Source organism: Drosophila sulfurigaster, chromosome 3 (assembly GCF_023558435.1).
Source record: "Drosophila sulfurigaster albostrigata strain 15112-1811.04 chromosome 3, ASM2355843v2, whole genome shotgun sequence".
Classification (NCBI taxonomy): domain Eukaryota; kingdom Metazoa; phylum Arthropoda; class Insecta; order Diptera; family Drosophilidae; genus Drosophila; species Drosophila sulfurigaster.
Window position 1 is genome coordinate 38,254,936 of NC_084883.1, and position 13,969 is coordinate 38,268,904.

Consider the following 13,969-nt stretch of genomic DNA (forward strand, 5'->3'; position numbering starts at 1 on the left):
TGACATATTAAATGTACTCATCAAAATAAAAATATTTTCAAATAAAATGCGGGTGAAATTGCGGGACGTGCTGACTATGTGTCACTTAAAAAGTTGATGCCTAATAGCTAAGAGCCTGCTAGTAAAGCTTTCTAAAGATAGAGATATTACCTAACTGCTGACTAAATCTAGTACGACTAATCTTTACGTTCGATATATAAACGTCTGTTAATATTTACTAAACATAGGTAGCAAAATTTTTTATCAAGATCAGGAAACATTGAATCGACATGTAACAGACAGAATGAAGCTTTAATATTCATTATGTTTGTTAAATGTCGAATTGGCATAATAATAATGTAAAATGTATAAGTAAAATAAAACTTTATACACTTCTACTTTAGTCCGCGTTATTAATGAACTTTAAATTTATATGTTTGACTCGCGCTTGCCCACAAATCTGCGAAGTTGCCACCTGGCACGAATTGCACTGTAAGTGTAGGCGAAATATACCAAAAATACCAAATAACTCTGTCGAGCAGCGCTGCCAAACAACATTCAAATGGCTTCCAGGCAACGGTTGCTTTGTTTTCAAACAAAAATAACAGTTGACAAAAACAAATTGACAACGGCGGCTGCAAATTATTGAAAACACTATTAAAAAATAGAATAATATATTTTGATTTACTGTAATAATGTCGAGTAACACCAAAGAGTGTAAGCAACTGCAGCCGCGCGCCATTTTCGGCATTAATGGCAAAGTGGAAAATGGCGTTCGCCAGCATCCGGTTACACAGGCCGCCATCTTTCCGCTGGGCAACAAGATCGCCATTGCCGACTTCAAGAACAACACACAAGAATTTGTGGCCGGCCATACCAACAGCATCTCATGCTTGGATCTCAGCAAGAGCGGCAAGTATATTGCATCTGGACAGATTAATCATATGGGCTTTCGTGGCTATGTGATCGTTTGGGACTACGAGACACGCAAGGAAATCGGACGCCATGATCTGCACAAGGTTAAAGTGCAAGCCATTTGCTTCACGGCCGAAGATCGCTTTGTGATTTCGATTGGCGGCAAGGATGACGGCTCCGTCATTGTCTTTGATATGCAGACATTGTGAGTTATGTTTGCTAAACTTTTTTTTTTTTTTTTGATTTCCTAATGATTTTCACTTGCAGTTCCCCTATTTGCCGTCAGCCTGCTTCGCGGGCCATATCGGGCAATGCTTTGACTGTGCGTCCGCTGCACAGAAATCCGTTCTTCTTTCTCACTGCCGGCGATCGTCATTTGCGTCTTTGGAGCATTCTGCGCGAGCAGAAAAAAGCTCTATGCCCAGGATGTGCAGCTTGCCAGCAAGTCCCGTCAATTCTATTGCGTTCGCATCGATAAGAACGATGAGTTTGCTTACCTTGGTTCTGGCACTGGGGACATCATCAAGATCGTGTTGAACTGCTGCGACAAAGACAATGTGACACGTCCTGGTTCATCTAGCGGCATCTTGGGCGCCTTTGGCACACACAACCCACGCAAACCATCCGGTCGCGACTGCAATCGCTATGTGAATGGAGTGCGTGCTCTCTACGTGCTCGAGGGCGGACGTTTGCTGATTGGCGCCGGCGATGGCGAAGTGCAGCTGGTGGAGGAACGCACCGATGTGCCGCTAATCAATTTCCGCGAGTATCCCGGTCCCACTTGGCCCTATTTACGCACTATCAAGAGCACTCGCGTCTCTGGACGCATTTCGTCGTTTGTGCGCTCCACGCCTGAGAAATTTTACATCTGTACGGACACCAATGAAATCTATATGCTGAACATACAATCGTGGGTGCTGAAACTATTGCGTACCTGCCACGCTAAGGCTGTTTACTTCATCACATTTCCCAAGTGAGTTATAGAAAACCATTTTAATGCCAATCTAATCCATGTATGCTGGCAGAAATTATGCTGCTGTCTTTGCTACTGCTGGGCATGAGAGCATACGCATTTGGTCCTCTTCTCGCAAGCAGGAGCTGCTTCGCATCATGGTCTATAACTTCAACTGTGCTGCTGTGCGCTTCTCTCAGGACGGCACCAGTATTGTCTCGGTGTGGAACGATGGCATCATACGCGCCTTTACGCCCATGACAGGACGCCTCATCTACGCCATACCCAATGCTCACAATAAGGGTGAGTTCGAAAACACAACGGATGTAGATCGCATTCATATATCTCTTTCAACGTATAGGCTGCAGCGCCTTGGCTGTGGCATCCACGGGTCGATTCATTGTCACCGGCGGCATTGAGGGACAGGTGCGCGTCTGGAAAATAGAGCCATATCGCCAGGATCTGGTGGGCGTGCTCAAGGATCATTCGGGTCCCATTACCTCGCTCGATATCAACTATCTGGACACGGAGGTCATCTCTGCCTGCACCGATGGTTCCTGTGTTATTTGGGATATTAAGTGAGTAGATTGTCACGGATTATGGCACTTTATTAACTACTATCCTTTATATTTTCAGTCGCATGACCCGCAAACAGGTTGTGACAGCCAATACACAGTTCATGTCGGTGCTCTATTTTCCCACTGGCGTGCAGATTCTTACTTGCGGCTCTGATGGCCGTATCATCTACTGGATGGTCTACAATGGGGCGCTCATACGTGAGCTGACTGCTTCCAAGAAGTCCTCGGTCAATTGCCTGTCCATGAATGCCACCGGAGACTACTTTGTGAGCGTCGGCAGCGATCTGCAGGTCAAGTTGTGGGACTACAATAGTGGCGATGTCGTTGGCGTCGGGTCAGAGCACGCTTCATCGGTAATCAGCGCCGCCTACAGTCCTTGTGGCAAGACCTTTGTCACTGGCAGCACGGATGGCTCGCTGATTATTTGGGATGTCCCTGAGGAGTACTGGGGAAAACCCAATCCTCCAGAGGGTCCTTCGTACTCGTTGCCTAAAGCAGCGTCCAAGGGCAAAACGGTCGCAGCTCGTGTGGACTCTGGCACTCGCTTGAAGCCACTGGCCGGCGAGAACATCAATGGTCTGCTTAAGGCAACGCCTAAGGATGACATCTGCTGTGTCGAGTGTCCACCTTGTGCCAAGAAGGAAGGCAAGGCTGCAGATCCTTTTACCGAGTGCAAAATTGTGCCCGATGTACGAAAATGTTAAACTTTTAAATTTGTCTTTAGTTTTCTCAACTGTTCCAAGCATTTGACTGATACAATTATAAAAAAAAACTTGGAATGGAAACTATTACCGGCTGATTTTCTTCAGTCTTAACGAACTTCAATTCCTCAATCTACCCTACCAATTAGATTAGATATTAAGTATGCATTTTATAAGTCCTGAAATTTTGTAGTTTTCCTACCAATCAAGAATTTAATAATAATCAAATAATTTTATGTAATTTAATTATACAAAAATTTAAAATTTAGTCAACTGGTACATCGGGTTCAGCATCGAGCGGAAAGTCGTAGTCGACTTTCTTGGCTTTAGCTTCTTCTTGGACTCGCTTCTTCTCCTCCGCCTCCAAACGCTTGATCTCCTTTTCTTCAGCGTCTTTTTGCTTCTTTTCTTCGGCCTCTTGGCGCTTGCGTTCCTTTTCCTCCTCCGCGCGTTGCTTCTTCTCCTCCTTATCGGCTTCAGCTTGTAGTCTCTTTGCCTCCTTTTCTGCCGCTGCTTCGGCTTTTTTGCGTTCCGCCTCTCGCTTGCCATCATGCTTTTTCCAATCCTTATTCAGAGTGGCAAATTCCTTCAGTCGCTGTTCCCGCTCTTGGTCTGTTTCCGCTGGTTTGCCGTCGGCTTCCAAATCGATCTCATCCTCATAACCATCGGGCGGCAGAGCATTCCAATGTGGATTGTGGTACATTGAACGATTGCCGCCGCCCTTGAAGAAGAACGGCTTGGAGCGTTTGTACATGTGTGGCCAGAACTTGAACTCAGGTCGCTCTTCTTCATGACGCGTGGTGAATACAAGCAATGTCAGAATGGCAACCAGCGGTAGAGCGCAAAACAGGGAAATCTTTCTCCAGCAGTTCGAGTGCTCATCGTCGGGGGCTTTCATATAGTGTTAGATTGTTAGAACTTATATATATTATGACGTTGGTGACTCACGTTCAGTTTCACATTTCTTGGGTGGACACTTGGGAGCAGTCTCTACATGTTTGTTCGCGCACTTGCCGCCACCAGAGATAACAGTTTCATCTTTTTTATCTTTGGGAGATTTCACCTCTTCGTCCTTCACTTTGTTGCATTTGTCTTTCTTGTCCCCTATATTAATATTGTAGATTGTAATTATGTATTTTTAATTATTTATTTCCTGCAAGGATAATTTATTTACCATCCTTTTTGCTTTTGTCAGACATTAAGCGAAAATTTGCATTTGAAATGTGTGGAATTACTCGGTAAGGCAAACGAAAGCATCTTGCAACGCTGAATAATTGCAGCATAATTTAGGTCTAAACAAAATTTACTAAAAAACTAATGAATTCGAAAAAGTTCCATAAATGAAAAGGCTTTTATACACTTGCTTCTGTTTATTTGACTTTGGCGCCAAATGTGACTTGAGGTTGAGTTTTAAATATAATCTAATTTATACATTCTGGATTTTTTTGTAGTATGCTACTAAAATATACACAATATACCACAAAATAAAAGTATCGATGTACTTAAAATGGTAAGATGTAGGTTAGCAGATGCATAACATAATTCTGTTAGCGTTAACAGCACAAGAAAAATAACAAGTAGCAGCACTATTATGCTGAGAATCATACTCTATTAATTAATGTTAATTTTTTATTTATTTTTATTTATTTATAATTAATAAATATAGATGCCAATTAATGCGAAACACGGTTTTGCTCATAAGCGAATTGTTAAGTGAATTCAAGTACTGTACTTTTGCATTCGATTACATATGCGATATACCTATCTTGCAGAAGGGTATATTGCCGCTTAACATTTCAACTGGAGCGCTGTACTTATTAACAGTCTGATTGGACTTCTTGTTAACAGATGTTAGTCGGACGCCGCAGAGGAAGCATTCACGATTTGCACTTGCATATGTTTTGTTGTTTGAAAAAGTTGTTAAACGTAATTTGACGGTAATTTTTGTGCTTGAGAGTTGTGCGTTATTTTGCTAAATCGCGTGTGAAAATCGACGTGCAACACAATGAAGGTTTGCTGCATTGGCGCTGGTTATGTTGGCGGCCCAACATGTGCGGTAATGGCACTCAAGTGTCCAGATATTACCATAACGCTGGTCGATAAAAGTGCCGAAAGAATTGCACAGTGGAACTCGGAGAAATTGCCCATCTATGAGGTTAGTTGGTTTCAGTTATTGTTTTGTTGTATCCCCAATTTACTCGGACGGCGGATGATCTCGTGTGTGTGCGTGTGTGTGTGTATGTACATGAAATTGCTGATTTGTGTGCACGTACACATGCACAAGAATTGTGCATTTTAATAATGCCACTGTGAGTGTAAAAGAGAAAGAAGGAGAGAGTGAGAGAGTATTTAGTAGAGATCTATAACGCTGCGTGCTGAAAAAAAATAACATCAAAAATGCTAAAACATACAAGTCAGACACATCAATCAGAGGTGCAGATTCGAGAATGGTCAGACTGAAATGCTGAGCGAACGCTGTGAATACTGAATACGTCGATGAACTCCTCCTCACTCATGCTCATGTTTCAAGTAGCCCAACGTCCCAATTCCCCCCTCTGTTTCCCCCGTTCTTAAAAACCAAACCAGTTCCCAACTGACGACCGACTGTTTGAATCTGATTTGTATACTACACGCACCTCTTGGCTTCATGTTTAGCTTTGGCTGCGTGATTGTGATTGCGAACTCTTCATATGAGAGAGCATATGATCGAGTACATCGCAGGTGCTTGGCGCAATTAGCCCACAACAACAAGGTCAATGGTCACACTAAAAGTGAAGCCCAATGCAAACAAACACACATACACACTCGCAGCAGTGTCCATTAGTCATTCATAAATATTACACACACACACACATGCACATGCGTGTGTTTATTATGTGGCCGAAGATCGCAGCTACACTGTGCAACAAGATTACAGCCTTTTGGATTAGATCTTTAGGTTTTGAGCTGATTAGAAAGCTGCCAAACGTCTCTTTAGGCATTTTGGTTTTATTTGTTGTCGCATTTCCGTTTTGTGTTTATTGTGGAACACTTCTCTTCACAACATATCCGTTGTACGTCGAACCAAATCCTTATCAGTCTGGCCGGGCCATTCTACACATTACGTCTTGTGAGCCAGATAAGCAACAGAACAATACACTGCGCCCTGTTATCGGTGCGAGCTGGATAATGTGTGTGTAGTTTTGTTGGCTGGCACAATTCGAGGAAATTTACGTTTTTAGCAACAATCTTCGTCCCCTCACTGCGAAGAGATCGTGCCCGGCCTTATCGAATTAAATAAAAAGAGAGAAAACCCAATTAAGATAAGCTATTGTCGCAGGTCGAAGATTGAGTACCCTAACAAAAATATGCAATGTAATTTAGTAATATAATGATTGATGATGGACTAAATATTCACTTTGTTTATTTATATTTATTCTAATTTATCAAAGCTATAATTATAGTAATTACATATTTGTCAGAGATATGTAGGAAGTAATTATTTTTCCTACAAACTATAAGAAGTTATTTTCTAAATTAAATTAACTTAAACTTCTGTGAGAGAAAAAGATAAAATTCCTGTGTATAAAAGATAAAAACTGTATTTTACCTAACCAGTCAACAAAATAAGTCTGACGATTGTTAGGGATGCATAGAAATGAAATATTCTAATGGCGAATCGACCGACAAGTTAAACTTTCATTAAAATTTCTTCAATACAATCTTAATTGCTCTTTCATCGTTTCTTTTTAATAAATATATTATCTTTGTTTGGACTACCACGACTCTTTTGTGAATATTAACGCCTGTTAGAGCATTGAAACGTACATAATTAAGAACTAAACAATTGTTGGGGCTAGAACTAGACAGAGAAACAGCGAGAATGATTTATTAGGCACTTTATTTTATGCGGCAACATTCTTTGAGTATTATCTGCTCATTAGGCCAAGGCACAGTTGAAATTTAATTATTCATTTATCTGCTCTTCGCTCTGTGATTGCATCACCAATCGGCAATGGCAAATGCAATAAGTATTATTGGAAATAAATAAACAAAATACACAAAAAATAGAGGCGAGAATCGTGGCCAATGTCAGTTAGAACTCAACATTCTGTGTTTGCGGCTGATTAACTCGTTTTTTTTCTCTCCATGTCCACAAACACACATCAGTACATTCAAGTACTATTTGCCCAAGTGTCAGGTTGAGAAACTCTTTCCTTGGCATTTACAAATATTGTAATTGCAATTGACTTTTTGCATTGTTTTCTTTTCTAGTTATCAGCAAAAGACAAGCTCATTTATGAGACATTTTCTTCAATGTGCTCATACCATTTCGTTAGAAATTGTCTTGGGTATTTCCCTTTAGTTTTTGTGTTATAAAAAAAAGTAGTGCTTTGCTTCGATTAGCTCAGCATTTTTTGTTATTTGTGGTAAATGTTATTGCAAAACTGATTCCAAATAAACATTGCCATTAACGCTTTCCTGTTGCGCATTAATTCGCTTTCCACTTCTTTTCTATACCCTTTAGCTAGAGGGTCGCATAATTTTGTGCAAATAAACAATAACTTGAACAAATAACTTCAACAAATAACTTCAACAGTAGCTAAATAAATATGTAACACTCGTAAATAGACCTTCAAATTACATGTGCTCTGGAGCTACATTAAACATTTCCGCCGCTCCATCCATCCATCTGTTCAACTTTGGTATTTAGGTTTCTGCACAACATGCGCAAATTGAGTTTAATTCCAAATCCATATGGGAAAACCAAGCATACATCAGAAGTTTAATAAGCAAACAGCTAATGACGTACATTCATTGTAGATGCAAGTTCTCATATTTATTATACAATTCTTTTTTTGGTTCAATGGTCGTGAATAGACTCATATGTTTTTATGTACTTCTAATATTTAACAAATTCAACAATTAGATATTAAATGGAATATTTTCTACAGCAAATGCGAAAAAATTTTACGAATTGACGTGTTTATCTTTCATAAAAAAAATGCTGAAGATATATCGATATGCCTAATTTTAGTGTACAGATGGCGATGAAGAGACATAACACTTATTAATGAAGCTACTTAAACATTGACTACAAACTAACCTAATACTTAAATAAGTCGAATAAACATCTTTACCAATAAATGTAGATTAAACGAATATTGATACATTTAATTTTTTTCTTTAATATTTGCAACGCAGCCCGGTCTCGATGAGGTGGTGAAGAAATGCCGCAATGTCAACCTGTTCTTCTCCACGGATATTGCAACCGCCATCAAGGAGGCAGATCTGATCTTCATATCAGTGAATACGCCCACGAAAACCTGCGGCAGTGGCAAGGGTAAATATACCACACAGAATAGAAATCAGATCATCTGCATATGCTAAGTGTACAATTTTCATTGTTATTTTTAGGTCGAGCTGCGGATCTGAAATATGTGGAGAGTGCGGCGCGTATGATTGCCGAGATTGCACAGTCCAACAAGATCGTGGTCGAGAAGAGCACGGTGCCCGTGCGTGCTGCCGAGAGCATAATGCACATATTGCGAGCGAATCAAAAGCCAGGCATCCACTACGACATACTCTCGAATCCCGAATTCTTGGCTGAGGGCACTGCCATCAATGATTTGCTGAATGCCGATCGTGTTTTAATCGGAGGCGAGGAAACACCCGAGGGACATCAGGCTGTGGAGAAGCTTTCGTGGATCTATGAGCATTGGATACCAAAAAAGAATATATTGACCACGAATACGTGGAGCAGTGAACTGTCCAAGCTGGCGGCCAATGCATTCCTCGCTCAGCGCATCTCCAGCATCAATTCGTTGTCTGCTGTTTGCGAGGCAACCGGTGCCGATGTCTCTGAGGTGGCCAGAGCTGTGGGCTTGGATTCACGCATTGGCTCCAAGTTTCTGCAGGCATCTGTGGGCTTTGGTGGCAGCTGCTTTCAAAAGGACATTCTTAATTTGATTTACATCTGCGAGAATCTGAATTTGCCCGAGGTGGCGGCGTATTGGCAGCAGGTCATCGATATGAATGACTATCAGAAGCGTCGCTTCTCCCAGAAGATCATCGAGAGTCTGTTCAATACGGTGTCCGACAAACGCATTGCCATCCTGGGCTTTGCCTTCAAGAAGAACACGGGAGATACACGTGAAACGGCAGCGATTACTGTGTGCCAAACGTTGTTGGAGGAGGGCGCCAAGCTGGACATTTACGATCCCAAGGTGGAGCCGGAGCAAATCATTGACGATCTGACGCATCCCAGTGTCACGGAATCTCCCGAGAACGTGAAGAAGGCTGTCCAAATACACAGTGATCCCTACAGCGCTGTGCGTGCCACACATGCGTTGGTTTTGTGCACGGAATGGGACGAATTCGTGGATCTGGACTACAAACGCATCTATCAATCAATGATGAAGCCAGCATACATCTTTGACGGACGCAAGATACTTGATCATGAGCGACTACAGCAGATTGGTTTCCATGTGCAGACCATTGGCAAGAAATATCAACGCGCCGGGCTGCTTAGATCGTGGGGCAATGTGCCACAGCTGTGAGCGATGCGGAGCGGCATTAAGGACTTAACATTTGACGAGACGGAGACCAAGACCGAAACATTTTTCCAGTATTTACGAGACTATAAATTGTAAATATGCGTTTTGTTTGTTTTATATAAATAGTTCAAGTACGAGTATTTCGCTAGATATACGCCTAAGTATTCCTATTTCTATTCCTACACAACCAAATGTCGTTCCAGTTGCAATATAAATACATACAATACTTACTTAACAAATACATATGAACATTTGCCGTTGCAAACGGACACCTGCAATTCCGTTTAACTACAGAAATTCTCCTCACATACTTTCTGTACGATAATTAAACAAGCATTTACACACGAGCATGTACATTTTTTTATATAAATAATAAACAACAGTAAATAATCATAATGCTGGCATTTTAAAATGGTATTCTTCTAACGATCTGGCGATACCAGAGATAGGATGTCGCTGCCGACAAGCTAAACCAGGTCACCAGATATGACAAATGATCGTTGCGTAGCGTCACTCGTGTCTGTCCACCAATGGGACTATTTTGTGGACTCTTTGCATCATACACGGCATCCAGGAAGACGGGAGCTGCATTTGTAGAAGCGCACATCTTCGGCAAATCGCGATACAAATAGACTTGACCTCCCTTGTGATCGGGCGTAAACTGTGGACGACTTTCACCCTTGCGCACCACGGCTGTCAATTGCACCTCTTGCTTCACCTGACCCACTTCACGCGTTGCGGGATCAATGTGCTTGCGCGACACCCAACCACGATTCACCAACACGATGTCACTGCAAGCAAAAAAGACAGTTTTATAATCTTACTTTGGCATAAATATGGCTTCAATCGATTACTCTCTGTCGGCCAATTTAAACGGGGTCACAATTAGATAACCATTGCCCGAGTCACGCTGAGAGAACAGTCCGCCTTGTGTCTCAACGCCATCGGGTCGTATGAGCGATCTTGGTCCCATTTGCATTTCCTTATCGTGCAGAAAGTGTCCACGCAGCGTAACCAAGCGATACTCCATATCATCCAGCTGGCTCAAGCTGTATTGAAGAATATAGAATCAATAAAAATAATTTAAATAATATAATGTGCTTACTCTTCGGGCACTTCCACCGGCGCCGTATGAAGTTGCTTATGTAAATCTTTGATTAGCTGCTCTTTCCAGATTTTACGCTTCACCTGCCAGCAGCCCAAGCCAAAGGTGGTGGCTGGTATGAGCTGCAAGAGTAGATACTCAATAATAAGGGTAATCTCTATTCGAATTGACTTACAAGTAGGAACCAGCCCAATGCTGTGATTTTATCCTTGTCCTTTTTGGGAATGCTCGTTGTCCATTCAACTTTTGGTGGCTGTTGTGCTTGTTGAGTAATCTTTCTGCGAAACTGCGTGGCTATGATCGGACATCTGCCGGCAGGTGAGCGTTGCAGCGCACATATTTGTTTCCACATTTGAGCATTTACACGCAGCAGCATTGTTATTTTGTTTTTATATAAAGTTTTCACGCCGCCGGTTAACGATAATAACAGCTGTTGGACAACACGGCCATAACAGCATGTTAACAGTTTGCTGTAATGTTGACAACATTGCCTATTCCATTACTGAAGTAAATCCTAGTTTTTACAAAGCCATTATACTTACAATTTAAATATTTATTTAATTTCCATACTGTATTGTATATGTTTAATACAGGAAAAACTACATACCGGTAAAAGTAGCTCTAGTGTTTTATTGCCCTGTTAAATCAGCTGTTCTTAAAGTTAGTTCTGAGCGAGTTGGTAGCTCTGCATGCTTTTGTAACATTGCATCTTGTTTTAAACAAATTGACTTCGGCTTAATTTAAGCATGTTGTGCACACGCGCAGCAGCGAGGTTAGCCACTGGTTTAACAACAACATTGCAGGTAACCAATCAAGTCCAGACAAATAGTTTTCCCGGCCGCAGACAAATCTGCAGCTGCATTTCTCCGACTCTTATGTAAACCACGCACTGTTTTCATTCCGCAGTTGAGGCAACACACATCTACATTGTACAACAAACATCATGTGGCGGCAGCAGCCGCTAAAGCAATTCAGCAGTGCCGGCTGTGCTCCACTGGGGTTGTGGACAAGGCAACCAAACAACAAACCACAACAGCCGAGGATGGCAGCATATTGAAACGTGTGCTTACAAAAGTCGGTTTTGCGCCCAACACAAAAGCCGTAAGAAAAAACAAATTTGAAAATAATGAATCAAATTGATAATCATCAAAACTCTTGCAGCGCCTCAAGGTGACCAGCCATCTACTGTACGAGAGTGTGGCGGATAAGATCAACTATGTGGCATTCTTTCGAGACTTTCAGCTGCCCAACACGTTCAACTCCTGGTTTCTGGTCACTGAGCTGCATGTATGGTTGCTGTTGATGCGCTCTATGGCCGAGGGTTCGGAGACAGGTGAAGATGGACGCTTTTTAAGGAACTGCATAGTTGAGGCAATGTGGGGCGATGTCAACACACGCGCCAAAAAGTTGGGAGTAAGTTTGAAGCATGATCTGAAAGGAGTTCCTCTGAATGCTAACTATTTTTCTTTTTAGGCTAATAATCCTTCACGTACGAGGCAACAAATTGAGACGTTATCGGAACAGTTTCAAGCTGCGCTCATTGCCTACGACGAGGGCATCATGTCCGATGATCGGGTGCTCGCTTGTGCCTTGTGGCGTCGGTTCTTTGAGATGGAGTGCGATAATTACGCTCAAATCGAGCGATTGGTTAAATATGTGCGTATGCAGACCGTCATGCTTGACAGCTTGACGCGGGAACAGTTCATCGTGAAGCCAAAGATTGCTTGGCATGATTTGGACAAGTGTAAAATCGACGCATAGGGGCAATGTTCTTTTAGTTTTGTTTATTAAAGTCAAATTATACACATATGCAAGCGCTTCTAAATAATCAAATCATCGATGGACTCATCCACCAGAGCTCTCAGTTGGCATTTGAGTGCAAACGCCATGATGCGACGCTCTGCTAATCTTTTGTGATTGCTCGGAAGCTGTTGAAGAATACTGTTCATTTTTAAATAATCGTTGGCAGGTGATGCCAGCAATTGTGCTATTTGTGTATCTGCACTGGAAGGTGAAACTGTCTCAACTGTGGATTCAATTCTCGCCAGCTGCTCTTCTTCATAGATGATCTCTTCGTGAACCATCTGATCGTTGGACTCTATAATCTCTTCGATAACAAATGTGCTATCCGCATGCTGTTCAATATCGCCAACTTGCATCACAACACAATCGTTATATGACTGCCATGGATCCTGATCAACCAAGGCGTCCTCTTGCTGCCTTGGCAGCTCTATATGCTGTGACTGCGGCTGCTGTTGTGGCGGGCAATGAGAGGTGGCCTTCGCTCTGGAGCGCAGCTGGGGATCTGATAGAAATTTCAAGCGATCAAAGTATGGCCAAGTTGAGCCATTAGGTCGCCGTAACTCCTTTCTGTATTGATAGTGCAGATTGTTCCAACGCATGAGGCAGAAGTTAACTTGGAAGATTGCACTTTATTAAAATATATTGAGTATTGGAAGGATCGTGATAAATTACCATCGCACTCCATCACTTCTGCTATTCTGGCCCAGGCTTCTGTCTTGGCCTTCATCATGTCATAGTTGGAAAGTCCTGTTTGCCGTCTGTATAGTAAAGTGTTGGGCTCTACGTGATCGATGAGCTTGAAATCAAAAGGACGATTCTTCTTATAGCTAGTGCGCATTTTAAACTATATATTTCATTAATGAGATATGCCGAAGTAAAAATCTTTTAAGATTGTTTTGACACAAAATGGTAAATAAATAAAACTTCAGGGTAGCCGCATTTGGGATTTCAAAATAAGCTAATTAAAGTCGAAAAATATGAGTTTTTGGTTTGGTTACACTTCACAAAGCGAAACATTTCAAGCTAGTTTTCAAATATATTAAAATAAATTGTTCTTATTCAACTGAGAAGACTTTGATAATAATAAAAAATATAAAAGAACGAGAATAACAAGTGTACAGTGTACCATTGAAGGTCATAAAATTGGTGGTCACACTGCTCGCTCAGACCAATCGAATAGTCCTAAGTGTCAGCTGTTCTGCAAACAATTGGAATTGGAGTCAGCTGTCAGCTGTTAAATATATCAACCGACTTTGTTTTTTTAGCCGCAAACAATTTCATAAAGAAAACCAAAGTGTATCCATGCTCAAAGTAAAATCAGTTGCTTTTTAATTTTTGCAATCAGCGATTGTTTTATAAGAAAAAAGAAAAAACAATACATCAAAACGATAACAGTTGAC

The 13,969-nt window shown here is 41.6% G+C and overlaps 6 protein-coding genes across 6 annotated transcripts; 3 read left to right on the forward strand and 3 right to left on the reverse strand.

The window, feature by feature from the left end:
- Nucleotides 1-588: 588 nt before the first annotated feature.
- Nucleotides 589-3,972, forward strand: LOC133842065 (cilia- and flagella-associated protein 52). Its single transcript, XM_062274973.1, is given in 6 exon segments — nucleotides 589-1,099; nucleotides 1,162-1,300; nucleotides 1,302-1,867; nucleotides 1,920-2,149; nucleotides 2,208-2,424; nucleotides 2,483-3,972. Coding segments are annotated over 6 exon segments (2,223 nt in total). The 5' UTR covers nucleotides 589-674; the 3' UTR covers nucleotides 3,129-3,972.
- LOC133842066 (glutamic acid-rich protein) lies at nucleotides 3,337-4,504 on the reverse strand. Its single transcript, XM_062274974.1, has 3 exons — nucleotides 4,300-4,504; nucleotides 4,074-4,229; nucleotides 3,337-4,016 (listed from the first exon to the last, which is right to left on the reverse strand). The coding sequence occupies exons 1-3, from the start codon at nucleotides 4,406-4,408 to the stop codon at nucleotides 3,391-3,393; spliced, it is 891 nt and encodes a 296-aa protein (XP_062130958.1). The 5' UTR covers nucleotides 4,409-4,504; the 3' UTR covers nucleotides 3,337-3,390.
- A 459-nt stretch (nucleotides 4,505-4,963) lies between these two features.
- On the forward strand, nucleotides 4,964-10,057 carry LOC133845246 (UDP-glucose 6-dehydrogenase). Its single transcript, XM_062279648.1, has 3 exons — nucleotides 4,964-5,280; nucleotides 8,310-8,448; nucleotides 8,523-10,057. The coding sequence occupies exons 1-3, from the start codon at nucleotides 5,131-5,133 to the stop codon at nucleotides 9,662-9,664; spliced, it is 1,431 nt and encodes a 476-aa protein (XP_062135632.1). The 5' UTR covers nucleotides 4,964-5,130; the 3' UTR covers nucleotides 9,665-10,057.
- Nucleotides 9,998-11,204, reverse strand: LOC133845247 (SURF1-like protein). The gene is made up of 4 exons (XM_062279649.1): nucleotides 10,942-11,204; nucleotides 10,767-10,888; nucleotides 10,516-10,710; nucleotides 9,998-10,452 (listed from the first exon to the last, which is right to left on the reverse strand). Exons 1-4 carry the CDS (start codon nucleotides 11,140-11,142, stop codon nucleotides 10,068-10,070), a joined length of 903 nt encoding a protein of 300 aa, XP_062135633.1. The 5' UTR covers nucleotides 11,143-11,204; the 3' UTR covers nucleotides 9,998-10,067.
- Nucleotides 11,205-11,427: 223 nt separating this feature from the next.
- LOC133845248 (ubiquinol-cytochrome-c reductase complex assembly factor 1) lies at nucleotides 11,428-12,573 on the forward strand. The gene is made up of 4 exons (XM_062279650.1): nucleotides 11,428-11,569; nucleotides 11,673-11,867; nucleotides 11,928-12,179; nucleotides 12,240-12,573. The coding sequence occupies exons 1-4, from the start codon at nucleotides 11,513-11,515 to the stop codon at nucleotides 12,525-12,527; spliced, it is 792 nt and encodes a 263-aa protein (XP_062135634.1). The 5' UTR covers nucleotides 11,428-11,512; the 3' UTR covers nucleotides 12,528-12,573.
- Nucleotides 12,384-13,845, reverse strand: LOC133845249 (uncharacterized). Its single transcript, XM_062279652.1, has 2 exons — nucleotides 13,242-13,845; nucleotides 12,384-13,182 (listed from the first exon to the last, which is right to left on the reverse strand). The coding sequence occupies exons 1-2, from the start codon at nucleotides 13,405-13,407 to the stop codon at nucleotides 12,587-12,589; spliced, it is 762 nt and encodes a 253-aa protein (XP_062135636.1). The 5' UTR covers nucleotides 13,408-13,845; the 3' UTR covers nucleotides 12,384-12,586.
- Between the last annotated feature and the right edge of the window lie 124 nt (nucleotides 13,846-13,969).

Coding starts and splice junctions, on each gene's coding strand:
- LOC133842066 (XM_062274974.1), bottom strand. CDS start 4,408: ATGCTGCAATTATTCAGCGTTGCAAGATGCTTTCGTTTGCCTTACCGA. Junction 4,230..4,299: donor TGACAAAAGCAAAAAGGATG/GTAAATAAATTA, acceptor ATATTAATATAG/GGGACAAGAAAGACAAATGC. Junction 4,017..4,073: donor CAAGAAATGTGAAACTGAAC/GTGAGTCACCAA, acceptor ACTATATGAAAG/CCCCCGACGATGAGCACTCG.
- LOC133845246 (XM_062279648.1), top strand. CDS start 5,131: ATGAAGGTTTGCTGCATTGGCGCTGGTTATGTTGGCGGCCCAACATGT. Junction 5,281..8,309: donor AGAAATTGCCCATCTATGAG/GTTAGTTGGTTT, acceptor TTTGCAACGCAG/CCCGGTCTCGATGAGGTGGT. Junction 8,449..8,522: donor AACCTGCGGCAGTGGCAAGG/GTAAATATACCA, acceptor TGTTATTTTTAG/GTCGAGCTGCGGATCTGAAA.
- LOC133845247 (XM_062279649.1), bottom strand. CDS start 11,142: ATGCTGCTGCGTGTAAATGCTCAAATGTGGAAACAAATATGTGCGCTG. Junction 10,889..10,941: donor CATTGGGCTGGTTCCTACTT/GTAAGTCAATTC, acceptor CTACTCTTGCAG/CTCATACCAGCCACCACCTT. Junction 10,453..10,515: donor TTTAAATTGGCCGACAGAGA/GTAATCGATTGA, acceptor TTTTGCTTGCAG/TGACATCGTGTTGGTGAATC.
- LOC133845248 (XM_062279650.1), top strand. CDS start 11,513: ATGTTGTGCACACGCGCAGCAGCGAGGTTAGCCACTGGTTTAACAACA. Junction 11,570..11,672: donor GTTTAACAACAACATTGCAG/GTAACCAATCAA, acceptor TTCATTCCGCAG/TTGAGGCAACACACATCTAC. Junction 11,868..11,927: donor TTGCGCCCAACACAAAAGCC/GTAAGAAAAAAC, acceptor AAACTCTTGCAG/CGCCTCAAGGTGACCAGCCA.
- LOC133845249 (XM_062279652.1), bottom strand. CDS start 13,407: ATGCGCACTAGCTATAAGAAGAATCGTCCTTTTGATTTCAAGCTCATC. Junction 13,183..13,241: donor AGAAGTGATGGAGTGCGATG/GTAATTTATCAC, acceptor CAATCTTCCAAG/TTAACTTCTGCCTCATGCGT.